The 16,961-nt window shown below is 43.5% G+C and overlaps 1 protein-coding gene across 4 annotated transcripts in view; it reads left to right on the top strand.

Moving 5' to 3' along the window:
* The window catches only part of EPB41L4B (erythrocyte membrane protein band 4.1 like 4B), a 1,031,490-nt gene that overhangs the window by 655,912 nt on the left and 358,617 nt on the right, over positions 1-16,961 (top strand). For 2 of the 4 annotated variants that reach the window (XM_073587745.1, XM_073587749.1), the window contains one exon: positions 14,010-14,209. In XM_073587745.1, the coding sequence (XP_073443846.1) occupies positions 14,010-14,209 (200 nt within the window). Of the gene's footprint in view, positions 1-14,009; positions 14,210-14,313; positions 14,456-16,961 lie in introns of those variants that run through there. The other 2 variants (XM_073587750.1, XM_073587747.1) reach the window with 2 other exon arrangements.

The following is a 16,961-nucleotide window of genomic DNA, read 5'->3' on the forward strand; positions in this document are numbered from 1 at the left end:
TCAGAGATGCTCTTCTGCCTACCTTGGTTGTAACGGGTGGCAATTTGAGTCACTGTTGCCTTTCTATCAGCTCGAACCAGTCTGCCCATTCTCCTCTGACCTCTGGCATCAACAAGGCATTTCCGGCCACAGAACTGCCGCTCACTGGATTTTTTTTCTTTTTCGGACCATTCTCTGTAAACCCTAGAGATGGTTGTGCGTGAAAATCCCAGTAGATCAGCAGTTTCTGAAATACTCAGACCAGCCCTTCTGGCACCAACAATCATGCCACGTTCAAAGGCACTCAAATCACCTTTCTTCCCCATACTGATGCTCGGTTTGAACTGCAGGAGATTGTCTTGACCATGTCTACATGCCTAAATGCACTGAGTTGCCGCCATGTGATTGGCAGATTAGAAATTAAGTCTTAACACACAGTTGGACAGGTGTACCTAATAAAGTGGCCAGTGAGTGTATATAATGTTACCTAACTACTTAAAAATATATTTTGAACAATGTGGCAGCAAACTGATATTTAGGCAAGATTGACAGTATACTGTAGATCAGTTATATGAATATAAAACTGTATGTCAGAGGCTGGTTGTTATATCACAATAGACTTTAATATGGCATAGGAAATCGATCTATAGCATACTTGTTTTTACAAGTCAATGACCTGAATAGAGCTGGGACCGCAGTCTCAAACATTATCAGAAATAACATACTACACCGTCATGGAATAAAATCCTGCAGGGCATGCAAGGTCACCCTGTTCATGCCAGGATATGTCGAGGCCCATTTGAAGTTAGCCAATGACCATCTGACTAGCGTGGACGCCGCATCGCTGACTGACACGCTTACACCTCTCACCTCCCGGTCCTCTGCCTTACCAGTTTATCTGGTCTATACCAGCTTATCCAAGCCTACAAATTGCAGATATGTGTCTGATGCATGCACATGTATTTATTACAAACCTACTTGCCTCTTTACAGCCGGCAATTGAAGAAGACAGTTTGTGGCCGAAACGTTTTATCTTGGCTGCAGTATCCTTAAGCTGAGTGCCTCGTTTTTCACTATTTTGGCATATGGGGTGCGAACCTACTAAGGCATCTATTCTGTTAGTGCACATGGTATTTCTTCACATAGATGTTAACCCAGTAACATATCCTTTCTACTAGTCACATTACTCTCATTACATATTCCAACCCTTTAGGTGGCACCGTATCAAAAGTCTTTGAAAAAGTCTTGATAGATAATATCGAAATCATTACCCTAGTCCAGTGAGGAAATTACCTCCTCATAGAATCTAACCAGATTAATTTGACTGGTCTGATCATACGTAAATCATTTTTTTTGTATGATAAAGTTATGTGGCGTCCCTGAGGGTTCAGTCGCCACAGAGGTACTGCACCTCCTCCTGAGGTGTGGTACCCCACCATCCAGGTAAGGTGGAGACACCTGACCACACTCCAACACCTGCACCCCACACCACAAAGTAGTGTAGCAAAGCACCTTCGGCAGCTCCCTGATTGGAGTGTAGCATAGCAACCCTTGGTGGCTCCCTGCTTGGAAAGCAAAACATGCTGGGATGTGGGTGGAGTTTAGTTCGCACAAAAGAGCGGGAAGAGTTGAGTCAGTCAGTCAGTCTTTCAGTCAATGAGTGAGGATGTAGAAGGACAGAGTGTGAGATAGAGAAGATCCCTGGGAGAGGGATGGAAGAAGGAAGTGCTGCAGCAGGCCACAGTGATCTGGAAGCTTGATTTTCCATTGGGAAGAAGGATTAGCACGGAATGTAAGGAGAATAAGAGAACAAGGACCAGGGTTAGAGGAGAACCCTTTTCAAGTTCTAAGCGCAAGGCCGGGCTCCGGTCCCCGAGGTTGCACGGATACTAATGGTCCTGCAGCAGACACCGGAGGAATAGAAGTAGCGACCACTTTATTCCCACACAAGACTTGGGGGCACAACAGCAACATATTAGTGAGCCAAACATCTGACAGGAGGAACTCCAGTGTAACTCAGTACTAGGAGTACTTCATTCAAAGGCGCTATAAGAGGAGACGTTCAGAAAAGGCACATATGTTGGCAGAGTGTTGGAAAGGAGTACTTCATCTTGCCTGGAAGTTGGCTAAGCTCCTAACCCAGAGGACACGGCACGGATGCGGGCACCTGTACCTGCAACAGACTGTGAGTAAAGCTTTGGAACTACATGAGCTGGTGTCCTCCACTTATTCCTGCGCCAACCTGCCCAGCACTGCTACATCCCTTGCGCCTGACACTACACCATCTACGTATCACTTCACTTACACTGCCCTGGGACTACAGCCCAGCCTGTGGAGGGCTATACCATCACTGCTGCACCACACCATCTGTCCCAGAGGATCTGTCTGCAGCGTTGGCTTACATCTCTATTGCCGAACACCACAGGTGATGTCACAAATCACTCATCATAAGCACACTGAACATTTCCCTTTTACAATGGGTGCCCAGGGCCACGGGCCGGGTCCCAGCTGCCGTGACATCTCCCATTGAAGCTCATCAGGCCCGGTATAGAGTACCCCACAGCCCTGGGTGTGAGGTCGTCCCAGTTATTCTTATTGCGATACTCTAGAACAACATCTCTTAGAAAACCCTCAAAGATTTTGTCCACAGTAGAGGTTAAATTTACAAGCCTATAATTTTCAAACTCAGATTTTGCCCCTTTTTACAATATTGGCAACACATTTGGTATAGGCCAGTCCTATGGTACAGATTCTGTTATTACTGAATCTGTAAATATTAAAAATAATTGTCTATCACTGTTGTTATTTCTTGCAGTTCTTGGGAGTGTATGCTGTCTTTGCCCAGTGATTTGTCTAGGTCATTGTTTATGAGACAAAGCTGTTCATCCTGCCAGGCTAAGCAGGTGACATTTAATTGAGAATTTATAATTCTCTTGATCATGTAATCTGTCATGGGATATTCTTGTGTAAACATTGTAGAGAAAAAGGTGTATTGCTGATTGGCCCTTCTTTCTTCCTCTTCCAAATGTAGTTGAAGAATACGTTTTGCATTATTTTTACATTATTTTGCAATGAGCTTCTGTCTCAATCTTTTCTTCCTTCATTTTTTTACACAATTGATTCTTGTGCCTATAATTATTTAATGTCTTGTTACTACCCTCTTGATGTAATTCTCTAAAAGCTTTCTTCTTGTTATATATTGTGCCCCTTAAAGCTCTATTTAGCCCCATAGTGGTTTCCTTCTATTTCTGGTTTATTTCCATAGGATATATAATGTTTACAAGTCTTATTCAGAATGTTTATCGTTTCCCATTTACTTTGTGCATTTATGTTTTCAATTACATTGTCACAGTTTATGGCACTGCAATCATCTCTCAGCCTATGGAAATTCCAGAAGTTTAGTGTCCTTGCAGTCTCTTTACTACACATCTTATTAAAGGATACATGAACACGTATTATTTTTTGATCACTATTAACACACATATATAATATTCAATTTGGCTATTAGTTAAAATTGGGTCTACGAGTGCCCCTCTCTTGTTGGGTTCTGCACCAGTTGTCAACTCCATTATTGACAAAAGAACTGTTTTCTTTGCTCGTCTATTTGCCTTATGAGGATATTTTCTGCAGCTTTCGTTATCTTATAACAAGCCCCTTTCAGTATTTCATTATTCATTTTCTCTCCTCTTATCTCCACGTTTTCATTAGCTTCACATATTTTATCACTCCGGGACGATTTTATATATAAGAAAACCCCTCTGGGGATTCTAATTTGTATGGTCATTTCAGAACAGGCTATAGCCCTGTAAATTAAGGGTATGTTTCCACGTTCAGGATTACATCCAGATTTGCTGCGGATTGAATGCTGCATACAGCCGCAGCGTTTAATCCCCAGTGTCCAGATGTTACAGCATAGTGGAGGGGATTTTATGAAATCCCATCTCCACTATGTGTCCTAATACGTGGGTGACACACCCGCAAAATCGGACATGTGGCGCGTCTTTTTAGAACGCAGCATGTCTGTTTACCTTGGGGAGACGCTCAGTAATGTATATGTGTCTCAGTGACATGTGTGTATATATATATATATATATACACACACACACACACACACACACACAGTATATGTATTCTATGTGTATATATCTATTCTTTTGTTTCTTTATTAAACCTGTCAGTGTGATTTTACTGTATCGCCAACTGAATTGCCGCCTTTTCTAAAGGACATCGGGTGCGTAATTCTTGCAAGTCACACTTCTGGTCCGTGCGTAATCTGTATTTTTTGTGAACCCATAGACTTGCATTGGTGCATTTCGGCCGGAATACGCTGACAATCGCAGCATGCTGCGATTGGCTCGGACTGTAAAATACGCGTGAGAAATATACGGCTGATGGGAGCTACCCCATAGTGAATCATTGGTCCATGTGCAATGCTTGGTTTTTATGCCTCTGACTTGTCCGTATTTCTCTCTAGTGTGACCCTGGCCTAAGGGGTGTGTTGGGGTTAGGGTTGGAGTTAGAATTAGGGGGTTTCCACTGTTTAGGCACATCAGGTGCTATCCAAACGCAACGTGGCGTCTGATCTCAATTCCAGCCAATTCTGTGTTGAAAAAGTCAAACAGTGCTCTTTCCCTTCCAAGCTCTGCCATGCACACAAACAGTGTTTTGCCCCCACATATGGGGTATCAGCCTACTCAAGACAAATTGCATAACAACTTTTGGGTCCAATTTCTCCTGTTACCCTTGGGAAAATAAAAAATTGGGGGCAAAAAAATTATTTTTGTGGGAAAAAAATGTGATTTTTTTTATTTTTATGGCTCTACGTTATAAACTTCTGTGAAGCACTTGTGGGTTCAAAGTGCTCACCACACATCTAGATAAGTTCCTTGGGGGTCTAGTTTCAAAAATGGGGTCACTTGTGGGGGGTTTCCACTGTTTAGGCACATCAGGCGCTCTCCAAACGTGACATGGTGTCTCATCTGAATTCCAGCCAATTTTGCATTGAAAAAGTCAAACGGCGCTCTTTCCCTTCTGAGCTCTGTCATGCGCCGACACACTGGTTCACCCTGACATATCAGATATCAGCGTACTCAGGACAAATTGCACAATAACTTTGGCAGTCCATTTTCTCCTGTTACCCTTGGTAAAATAAAAAAAATTGGACCTGAATTATTTTTTTTGTGAAAAAGAGATTTAATGTTCATTTTTTTTTAAACATTCAAAAAATTCCTGTGAAGCACCTTAAGGGTTTATAAACTTTTTGAATGTGGTTTTGAGCACCTTGAGGGGTACAGTTTTAGAATGGTGTCACTTTTGGGTATTTTCTATCATATAGACCCCTCAAAGTGACATAAAATGTGATGTGGTCCCTAAAAATAAAATGGTGTTGTAAAAATGAGAAATCGCTGGTCAACTTTTAACCCTTATAACTTCCCAACAAAAAAAATTTTGGTTTCAAAATTGTGCTGATGTAAAGTAAACATGTGGGAAATGCTACTTATTAAGTTTTTTGCCTGGCATATCTCTGTGATTTAAGGGCATAAAAATTCAATTTGGAAAATTGCGAAATTTTCAAATTTTTTGCCAAATTTCCATATTTTTCACAAATAAATGCAAGTTATATGAATGAAATTTTACTACTAACATGAAGTACAATATGTCATGAGAAAACACTGTCAGAATCACGGGGATCCATGGAAGCGTTCCAGAGTTATTACCTCATAAAGGGACAGTGGTCAGAATTGTAAAAATTGGCCCGGTCATTATTGTGCAAACCACCCTTCTGGGTAAAGGATTTCATACATGCAGCAAGATATTCACTGGATGGCATTGTAAAAAAAAGAGCACATTTCACAAACACAGGAAACAAACAAGTAAAAATAAACACTGAACTAATATAAGTTTCACCCTTCTAAACTTCCTAAATCCAAAGTCACTCAATCATAAGGCACACATAAAGGGGTTGTCCAGATTTGGGATGAAAGTGAGCAGTTATGCATTGTGATTGCAGACTTCACAACTGTCAGGATTCTCTGATGCTAGCAGAAAGAGTGTGCAGTCAAGTGATCTCAAGTATTCGATCTACATACTTCCAGCCAAATTCTGACTAGATGTGTTCGGCCTCACTCTATACAAGTGAATTGAGATAGACAGAGAGTGCCTTGTCTGCATGTGACCACATGTATACAAATCACATACTTGCAATCAAGTGACCACCTGCTCCCGCCATTGACATCTGAGTATCTTGACACTGTTCAATGTCTGTGAGCAGGTTGTGGGATGCAGTGACAGATAGAAGGCAGAGCAAGAGCTAATAACTTTACTTCAACAGAGGAATACTCCATGCTGGGAGGTAAATGGTTAACGCATGTAAACAGTTCAAAGTGTAAATAGTATGCAGAGTTAAAGAATAGCAGAAAGGGCATCAACAGTTCTTGTTGGGTCAACTTATCCTGTCAGACGTTTCTCAGGATGGGATGAATCACAGAGCAGGTGATGATGCTGACAACAGCTGGCATGGCACTTGTCCGATGGGGGTCCTGAAGGTAACGCGGATCCGTCTTCTGGCGGCTGTGGTTTGTCTCCAGTACCTTCCGCTGCCCCTAATCCATATACTGATGAAGCTGGGGGAGTGTGGGCCACCACACTGTCTGCGCACACCGTGGTCCATCAGATATACACTGGGGAGTCCGGGCGCAAATGATGGTCCTGCACCCGGTCTTTCTTAGGCGGCACACACACAGTACTGACAGGCCTGGAGCGTTTGGCACCTCACTTCATGGCGACCAATGGGCACACTGCATGTCTCTCTTCACAGTCTCTGCCAGCAGCGGCGGCAATGCTCGGGTGAGGGCCTGTGCGGTACGGATACTCCAGGACCGGAGCACTCACTGGTCCCTGTTGCGCGCTGACTGTTCCCTCCAAGTCTGCCTGTTTTCGCCTGCGCTGAAGCTGTACCCCCTTAACCACGCCCCCTGCTTCAGCATGCAATGATTAGTCCGGTCCCATAAGCTTTTCCCCGGACAACAGAGGAGACAGCCCCCACAGTTCTAGAACTGGCACAGAGCAGGTACCCACGGCGTGGTCCTTCTTCTTACACTCCCTCTCTCTTTTAGTTTGCCTTTTCAAGGGCGGGAGTTCTTGCATTAAACATTGGCATTCCTCCAGCTCTTGGATGATCCACTACCAAATAAATTAGTCTTGTTCATATCGGTTGTGTGGTATTCCTGCTGTTGTCCGTTCTGTACGGCTTAAATCAGGTGGAGTAGTGGCGTCAGATTGAGTATTGGAGTCAGGTTGAGCGGGCGAGGACGAGGATGCACCCAGGTTTAATGGAGCAGCCAGTTTGAGAGCTTCAAGTTCCTGTTTCTCTTCTGGGTCGATGGGTGGCAGGTCAGAGAATTCTCCCTCGTCATAGTCGACAGCTGTGGAGGGGAGCGTTTCAGGTACAACTGGTGTTATCTCTGCTTGATCGGGATCTCGTGACAAGCAAAGACGTAGCATGTTCCGAAGAACTACTCGAGTGGGAGCGCCTTCTTCACCCTCAGGATGAACCTCATAGACGGGACCTTCGGATCCAATTCGGCGTTTCATCAGATGCGGGGTCATTTCCCACTGACACTCCAGCTTGCCTCGAGGACATTTATAATAAAATAATAATAATAAATTTTATTTCTATAGCGCCGACATATTCCGCAGCACTTTACATTTCAGAGGGGACTTGTACAGACAATAGACATTACAGCATAACAATAATCACATAGATCATAACAGATACCAAGAGGAATGAGGGCCCTGCTCGGAAGCTTACAATCTATGAGGAAAAAAAGGGAAACACGAAAGGTGGAAGGTAACAGTTGCCCTGATTGTATGGACCAGCCATAATGTTAAAGTGTGTAACAGTACAGATGCAGAGGGCTATTGGATGCATAAAGCATGTGGGAACATGATGCGTGGAACCTGGTTATGGTAAAAACTTTTGGCTGTGCCACATAGGGATAGATTAGGTTAATGTGTTGAGGCGGTAGGCCAGTCTGAATAAATGAGTTTTCAGGGCACGCTTAAAATTCTGGGGATTGGGGACAAATCGTATTGACCTGGGAAGTGCATTCCAAAGAATTGGCGCAGCACATGTATAGTCTTGGACACGGGCGTGGGAGGTTCTGATTATTGAGGCTGCTAACCTCAGGTCTTTAGCAGAACGGAGGGCTTAGGTAGGATGGTATACTGAAACAAGGGAAGAGATGTAGGGTGGTGCTGAGCCATGGAGAGCTTTGTGGGTGAGGGTAATAAGTTTGTACTGGATTCTGGAGTGGATGGGTAGCCAGTGTAATGACTGGCACAAGGTAGAGGCATCGGTGTAACGATTGGCGAGGAATATGATCCTGGCAGCAGCATTCAAGAGAGATTTGAGGGGGGAGAGTTTGGTAAGAGGGAGACCGATTAGAAGAAAGTTACAATAATCGAGATGAGAATGAATAAGAGAAACAGTAAGAGTTTTTGCTAAGTCAAAAGTAAGAAAAGGTGGAATTCTAGAAATGTTTTTGAGGTGCAGATAACAAGAGCGAGCCAGTGATTGTATGTGGGGGACAATGGAAAGCTCGGAGACATTTGTCTCAGACTAACACACAGTCCCCAGCTTTAAGAGCTATCCGTTGCAGGGGAATCACTTCATGATGTTCAAGTTCCCGGATCTTGGTCTGCACAAGCCGATGTAGAGTCTGCAAACGATGACGATGTTCGCGAACCCCGGTGGACACCCCCGTCCGTGGATAGTCCTCCTCTGGATCCAATTGCAGCTCTGTGATTTCTCGCCCCTTCTGGCCGAACAGTAGGGTGTATGGTGTATATTTAGTTGTACTGTGCACCCGATTGTTGTACACCCAGACTAATTCAGCCACAAATTCAGGCCAGCAAACTTTCCGGTCTTTCTCCAGAGTTCTCAGCATCTGAATCAGCGTCCGATTGAAACATTCACAGACCTCATTCCCTTGAGGATGGTAGGGCGTCATCCTGGATTTCTCAATCTGATACAGGTGATGCAGTTCTTCCAAAACCCGTCCTTGAAAGCAGGTGCTTTGGTCAGAGTGAATCTGCTTCAGACAACCGTACACTCGGATGAAGTCCCTGCAAATGGCCTGTGCCACCGACTCAGCAGTCTGATCCCAGGTTGGAGTCACCACCGCGAATTTGGTGAAGTGATCAGTCGTTACCAGATAATGTTCACATCCAAGGTGGGCGGGACCCACAGTCAAGTGGTCAATCATTAACACCTCTAGGGGAGCAGAAGTCATGATGGTTCGCATAGGGGCCCTCTGTTCTAGGGGCTTCACTAACTCACAGTTCCTGCATTGCTGACAAGCTTCATCTACTGCGGCTTTCAGTCAAGGATGGTAGACCAACTTCTGCAGTCACTAGAATGTCTTTTCTGGGCCAAAGTGGGCCCCTCTCTCATGAGCTTCTTTGGCCACCTCTCGGAGCAACTTTTCTTGGAGAACCACTTGCCAGGTGACCCCCAACTCTCGTGCCAACTGCACCTTCCTATATAGCAGGCCATCTTCCAACTGGAGCCTTTCCCACTGTCAAAGGATCTGTAGGGCTCCCAGGGACAGGGCACCACTCTCTCTTTGGCTGGGAAGTTGCTTCAAGGGCATCCATTGCCTCATCTGAGCGAGTTCCCCATCTTCCTGTTGAAGCCGTACCCAGTCGTCACTGGGTCGCCCCAGCGTGTGTCCTCTGGACGTCTCCCTGATCTGTCCCTGCATTGCTGCCATCGTCCTGGCAGAGCTATGAAACTCAGGGATCTCTTCAGCCTCCAGCTCTTCTACGTGGTTAGGTCTAGGTCATTCGTGAGTAAAGCATCAGCATGTGTGTTCTCTATTCCTCTCTCATATGCAATCTTGTATCGGTACTTGGCCATGCGAGCCTCCCATCTTTGCTCCAGGGCCCCCAATTTTGCATTTTCCAGATGAGTCAGAGGATTGTTATCGGTGCGCACTAAGACTTTGGACCCTAACAGGTACTTGCCGAACTACTCGGTCATTGCCCACACCAACGACAGTAGTACTTTTTGTCACCCCTTAAAGTGTTGTTTATACGTTTTGCATGACCTTCAATTGAAATTAATGGGGTTCAGTGACCCGAACCAAACCTAAAAAGGTTCGCTCATCTCTATTCATAACCTTTGTTGTGGATAGTAATCACACAATGATAAAATCCAATAACATAAAATTGGTGATGTGATAGTTCTGGGATACACTGATTTATACACACATTTTCATGGTGTAGTGAAATTTTATAGAAATAGGGTATATTGCTCTGAATAATGGTGCACTGGCCAATATTTACATATTTCTACTTGTGTATTGTCATCAGAGTGGTGCAAGATGCTATCACAGTCACCGCTCACTACAGTAAAAGCGCTGGAATCACTCTCTGGCACACTGATTGACAGCCTGCTCTGCAATATGTATGCAGCATGTGTGCACAGTAGATTGTCAATAAATGTGCTGAGTGAGTACAGCACTCTCACCATATAATGAGCTGTGACCACAAACATCATTATTTACCAGTAATTCCCCGAGTCTGATGTTGGCGTGTGTCATAAAGGCGATATAAAAAAATTTGATTGGTAAATAAATAACATTTATGTATCGTGCAGTTGTGCGACTGGTGCAAAGCCTGCTCAGATACGCAAGCCTCACTATTTTGGACAGATCTGACGAATGACGGACGAAATGTGAGGCCATCTGCCACAATCCGTTGCTAAGACAAGTCTAAGAGAAAAAAACGGATCCAGCGGCATCAGTCGCAGAATCCGTTTTTTTCTAAAAACTAAGGATTTTGACTGATGGCAAAAAACTGTGTGAAAGGGGTCTAAGCGTGTCAAACTCTCACTTCATGTAATTATGAAGAAAAAAAATGTTTCTTAGTATTTTTCATTTAAAAATATATATATTTTTGGTTTGGTAGATCTTCTTATAAATCCGTAAAACCATTGCAATATTCTGACAACATTATTCCCAGATACCATATGTGAGTCAGAAAGGCATGCAAGTCATTTTCTCCATGCTCTTCCCAAATAGTTTTAGCTCTTTCCATCCATTTCAACTTTTTTCTCTTGCCCCCAGACCTGTTTGTTGGCTAAAGTAGAAAATAGAAAAATATTTGGCTTTCCCATTGACTTGCATTGGATTCGTTATTCGGTACGAATACAAGGATATTTGAAATTATTTGTGCCGATTTTCCCGAATCCGAATATTTCACTATTCACTCATCAATAGAAGTGATAGGCCACTGAGGAAAAAAAAGTTCATTTCTCCCTGTTGCCACCGATTCATTAAGTCTGCCAGGCATGATTTATATGCTATGTATCTGCAGATCACCCACATATAAAGAAGTAAATCTTTTTTTTGGAAGTGATAGGATCTCTTTAACCTTGAATTGATCACATTGATATGCAGCCAGTGGAAAATGGTAAAGAACTATAAGTAGCCTTACAAAGAAGTTAGTGTACTTGATTTTAACTATTGGAAAAGGAAAAGCTCTACACATCCTTGAAAAGTGTTCTTTGGTATACTGAACATAGGAACTGAAAATAATACAAGAAAAAGCAGTTAATAAACATTGTGCCCAATTAATCAAGACAGGCGTTAGGCTGTGTTCACATGTAGCTTTTCTTTGCGTTTTCACGGCGATTTTCAACGCGTGATTTTGCCTCGAATACACAAAAAAAGCATCCCATGGAATCGTATAGCATTCTGCACATGTGCTAATCCTGCAGCTTTTTCCGCGGCGGAGTGCGGAATCGCGGGAAAATCCGCACACATAGGAATGCATTGTTCTGCTTACTTTCCGCATGTGGCTGTGCCCACCATGCAAAAAGTAAGCAGAACATTTGCGGATGGTACCCACGGTCTGGAGGAGAGGAGATTCTCCTCCAGGCTCTGGGTACCATATCCCTGTAAAAAATAGAATTAAAATAAAAAAAAATCATATTCTCACCGTCTGATGTCCCTCACAGTGTCCCCAGACCTCAGCGATGCTCCCGGCAACTCCCGTTCCCAGTGATTCATTGCGACAATGACCTTTGATGACATCGCAGTCTCACGAGACCGCAACGTCATCGAAGGTCATTGTCTGTCGCAATGCATCACTGGGAACAGGACCTGCCGGGAGCATCGCGAGGATCGGGAACGCTGCACAGGACGCCGGAAGGAGAGAAAAATACCATTTTTTATTTTTTTAATCATTTTTAACATTAGATCTTTTTACTACTGATGCTGCATAGGCAGCCTCAATAGTAAAAAGTTGTTCACACTAGTCAAACACTATGTTTGACGAGTGTGACCAACCTGTCAATCAGCTTTCCAAGCGATGCTACAGATCGCTTGGAAAATGCTAGCATTCTGCAAGGTATTTACACTTGCAAATAGCTAGTTTTTCCGCGGGAAAAAGGCGGGAATTAAAATGCGGTTTTCTCACATATTTCCCGCGGAATGGAATTCCGTAATTCCCGTGGAAATTTCCGTAGCAATTCCGCAACGCATGCACATAGCCTTATTCTTGCTTGATGTAGGGTGTGCAGGAATCAGATGCTCCTAATTCATGAAGAGGTGAACGCCTCTTCATAAACCTGGAGTGTCACGTACGCCTTTGTGTGCCATGCTACAAATCTTACTCTGATCAGGTACTGCAGTGAGATTTCTGGAGTAGGGAACACCACAGCTTGCCGTAAATTAGACAAGCTGTGACATCCCTCCCTTGTCGCACTACCGTTACCACAGCTTCCCACATTTTTTCAGAGCTGGGAGAAACTGGTTTGAAAATGGCAAAAGTTGCAAACTTTGAGCGCAAATCCAAGTTGCATCAAAATGTTGCAACTTTTCAAAGCTTTTAAGCCATCATAAAGGTTTTGATGAATCAGGCTCAGTGTTTTATAAAGCATGCTACTTATGTTGTATTTAGCTTTGTCATAATCAAAGCACAATTCAAAGAAAATGAATGCGTATCCACTAGTTTTACCTAAGGATTTGTGCACAGAAGTCTTTTTCAGGCAGCTATGCTCTGTAACCTGCTTCCGTGTGCTTCGGGGTGGGATGTGGGGGTAGAGTCTTCTTCTGGTTCTTGCCCCCCCCCCCCAGCCTCCTCTACTTCTTGTACAGGTCACCGATTATTCAATGCCTGCCTGCTTTTTACATTTCTGCGCCGCAGAATTTCGGTGACATGTAGAAGAAGCAGAGGCGCCTGGTGTGTGTGTATGTGGGAGAGGGGACCAGAAAAAAAGACCCTGCTCCCATGTATGAAACATACAAGACGTCATTTTATTGAGTATTCATCAGCCACTGAGTGGATCCCTTTAAGTCAGGTGTCAGAATAATCAGCATCACAGTGCCATTATGGCCAAGCCTTTGGTTTATAGGGCTAAATCCTGCTGACAGGTTCTCTTTAAATACACCAAATAGAATCTGGAAGTCAAAGGCGGACAATATGATGCAAAATTAACAAATTTTATTCAAATAAATAATGCAAAATACAATTAAAATAAGGAGAAGAGTCATGAGATGTCACATGGCCAAACAGAATATAAATGTCCTATAGGCTGACAAACCCATAAACAGTGGGTTGCAATATATGAGGCATACAATAGCTCATATAGTGTGTACAGTACCCTGGAGCCCAAAATCCATGCAGTACATATCAATGGCAAGGTGCTACCAACAACAGGACATGGAAAATTCATAAAATATGTAAAGTCAACCTCTAAGTCCACAGGAAAGGAATTCCTGTCATGCCCCACCAATGCCAATAAATGTGGAGAAACAAATGAAAATGGGTAAGCATATAGATAAATGAAGGCAAAGTACCTCTTATATTCACCTGGCCATGCGATGCAGCCACCCCAACCCCAGTCAGCTTCTTCGGGGGAGGGGGTGTTGTGTAGGGAAAGAGCAGGGGCTCAAAAGATGCCGGTGTGTCCTGTATAAGTCAAGTTGTAAGAAAATTGTAACTATACTATTTTTTTTTGACAGATACCCATTGTCACCAGGCATACAAAACCGTGATCTCCACTTGTTTAATGTTGAAGAAAATGGAGGAACACCATTTATGTCGAAAGCTTCCGGAAGACATAATCATCACCATAAACATCACCACCATCATCACCACTCGTCTTATGGACAACTAGTGACAGATAGCAAAGAAAAAAATTCTGCAAGTCCCAGTGCAAGCAGTAAGTTTCACAATGGTTGCAAAATGTATAACTGGATCATTCTTTCCAAAAATTCATTATTTTTTGTTCCCATTTTCATTAATTAATTTGTATTTTTTTTACAGGTTCTGCTGCAACTCACAGTTTCATAAAAAAATAACATAACATACAGCCCCCTACATCACACCTTGATTGGTATCAAAGTATGTGTACATGCTTAGTTAGAACATACAGTGGGAAAGTATCTTGATGCCCTAAATGTACACCACCAACACGGTTTCAGCTTCCATGTAGTCCTTAGAGATCACTGGATATGTTCAGTGTGTATGTCAGTGCCAGTAGCTCCTGGTGTCTATACTGAATGTAAACACAAAACGTGGGGTGAAAAGATGATAGATACCACTTGGGTAGTACATAGAAGTTACGGTGCACCCACACCATCCGCATGAGTGTAAACTTCAATTATGATTATCTTTAGTACAAGTCAGACTGAAATTGGAAGAAATAAAAATTTACAGTAATATAAATGTCATTCTAAAATGCATGATAAGCCTCATTACTCCTGATTAATGAGCTATCTCTATGGTGGTCTGTCATAAAGGCAAAATGTTTCAGTGAGCATGTTAGGATCGGAATTGAGGGGGCAAGAGTTTAATAACTTAGAGCAAATCCTAGGAAAGTTATTATATTTCAAGCGACCCAACTATTACCTCCAGCATTTTTCTTGTATTTGTGATCTAAGGATGTTAGGGGCACTGATCGAGTCTATAGAGATATCACTCCTCTCCCCCTCAAAAAATAATACAAAAACCAGGGGAAGAGTCTTGAGGAGATCATTTGCATATTCCCAGTGCCTTCTGGGATAAGTGAAGAGTCTCCGCGAGCTCAACGATCACTGGGTTTTGGCCGGTGCAGCTGAAAAGAGGAAATCGGAAAACCAGGGGAAGAGTCTTGAGGAGATCATTTGCATATTCCCAGTGCCTTCTGGGATAAGTGAAGAGTCTCCGCGAGCTCAACGATCACTGGGTTTTGGCCGGTGCAGCTGAAAAGAGGAAATCGGAAAACCAGGGGAAGAGTCTTGAGGAGATCATTTGCATATTCCCAGTGCCTTCTGGGATAAGTGAAGAGTCTCCGCGAGCTCAACGATCACTGGGTTTTGGCCGTTGCAGCTGAAAAGAGGAAATCGGAAAACCAGGGGAAGAGTCTTGAGGAGATCATTTGCATATTCCCAGTGCCTTCTGGGATAAGTGAAGAGTCTCCGCGAGCTCAACGATCACTGGGTTTTGGCCGTTGCAGCTGAAAAGAGGAAATCGGAAAACCAGGGGAAGAGTCTTGAGGAGATCATTTGCATATTCCCAGTGCCTTCTGGGATAAGTGAAGAGTCTCCGCGAGCTCAACGATCACTGGGTTTTGGCCGTTGCAGCTGAAAAGAGGAAATCGGAAAAACCGCGCGCCGATAGGGCTCATCTTTCATCGTTTTTAAGAAATCTCAAGATGGAAGAGGCCAGGAGCCATTTGGTGAGCTGCATTTCTTGCTACATGTTCACAGACTTACCAGTGGAAAAGCCAAACTTCACATGCCACAAATGCAAGCTTGTGTCCCTGTTGGAGGAAAAGTTGCAAAATCTCGAAGAGAGGTTAGCTACGTTGAAGATCATTAAGGAAGGTGAAGAGTTCTTGGACAGAGCAGAATTATCTCTTCATGTTACAGAAAGAGAAGAAATTCGAAGTGCACCTGAAGAAACAGAGGAATGGAGACATGTGACCCAGAGAAGCAGGAGGATCAGGAGGCAGTCAGCACCCATACTGCTCAGAAACCAGTACCAGGCTCTCACGCAGGAAAACAATGAAGAAATACATCAGGATAAGACTTTACCAACAAGCAGCAACCTTGTACGCCTTCAGAGTCCTCCTGGATGGAGAAAGAAAAATGTTGTGAAGAAGAAACGGAGAGTGGTGGTCATGGGGGATTCCCTGTTGAGAGGAACTGAGGCCGCTATCTGCAGACCGGATATTACTTCAAGAGAAATGTGTTGTCTTCCAGGTGCAAAAATTAAAGATGTGTCTGACAGGATATCAGGACTCTTCAGACCTACAGATGACTACCCATTCCTGCTACTACATGTGGGGACAAATGACACTGCAAGAAACGACCTGGAAACCATCTGCAGAGACTTCGAAGACTTAGGCAAGAAAGTGAAAGAACTGGGAGCGCAGGTGGTCTTCTCTTCCATCCTCCCAGTGGATGGCCATGGAACAAGGAGGTGGAATAAGATTCTGCAGGTGAACAACTGGCTACGTCGATGGTGCCGTCAGCAACGATTTGGATTTCTGGATCACGGAGTGAACTACTTATACGATGGACTACTTGCTAGAGATGGGGTGCACCTTACGAAGACTGGTAAGCATGTATTTGGAAGTCGCCTTGCTACACTTGTAAGGAGAGCTTTAAACTAGAACAACATGGGAAGGGAAGCAAAAGACCAGAAAAAGCCATACACCTGACAAATGCTATTGAGAACTCTGCTATTAGAAGTGGAAAGGAAGAACAAAGACGAAAGAATCTAATTAATAAAAATATTGGAGAAAGAGAAACCAATCACAAACTAAAATGTTTCTATACTAATGCACAAAGCATGGGCAACAAACAAGGAGAATTGGAACTACTAACACAGGAAAAGAAATATGATGTCATTGGAATCACTGAAACTTGGTGGGACAATACACATGATTGGAATACAAGACTAGAAGGATACAACTTATTTGCAAGAAA

Source organism: Dendrobates tinctorius, unplaced genomic scaffold (assembly GCF_039654945.1).
Source record: "Dendrobates tinctorius isolate UK_male_01 unplaced genomic scaffold, ASM3965494v1 ptg000102l, whole genome shotgun sequence".
NCBI classification, from domain to species: Eukaryota; Metazoa; Chordata; class Amphibia; order Anura; family Dendrobatidae; genus Dendrobates; species Dendrobates tinctorius.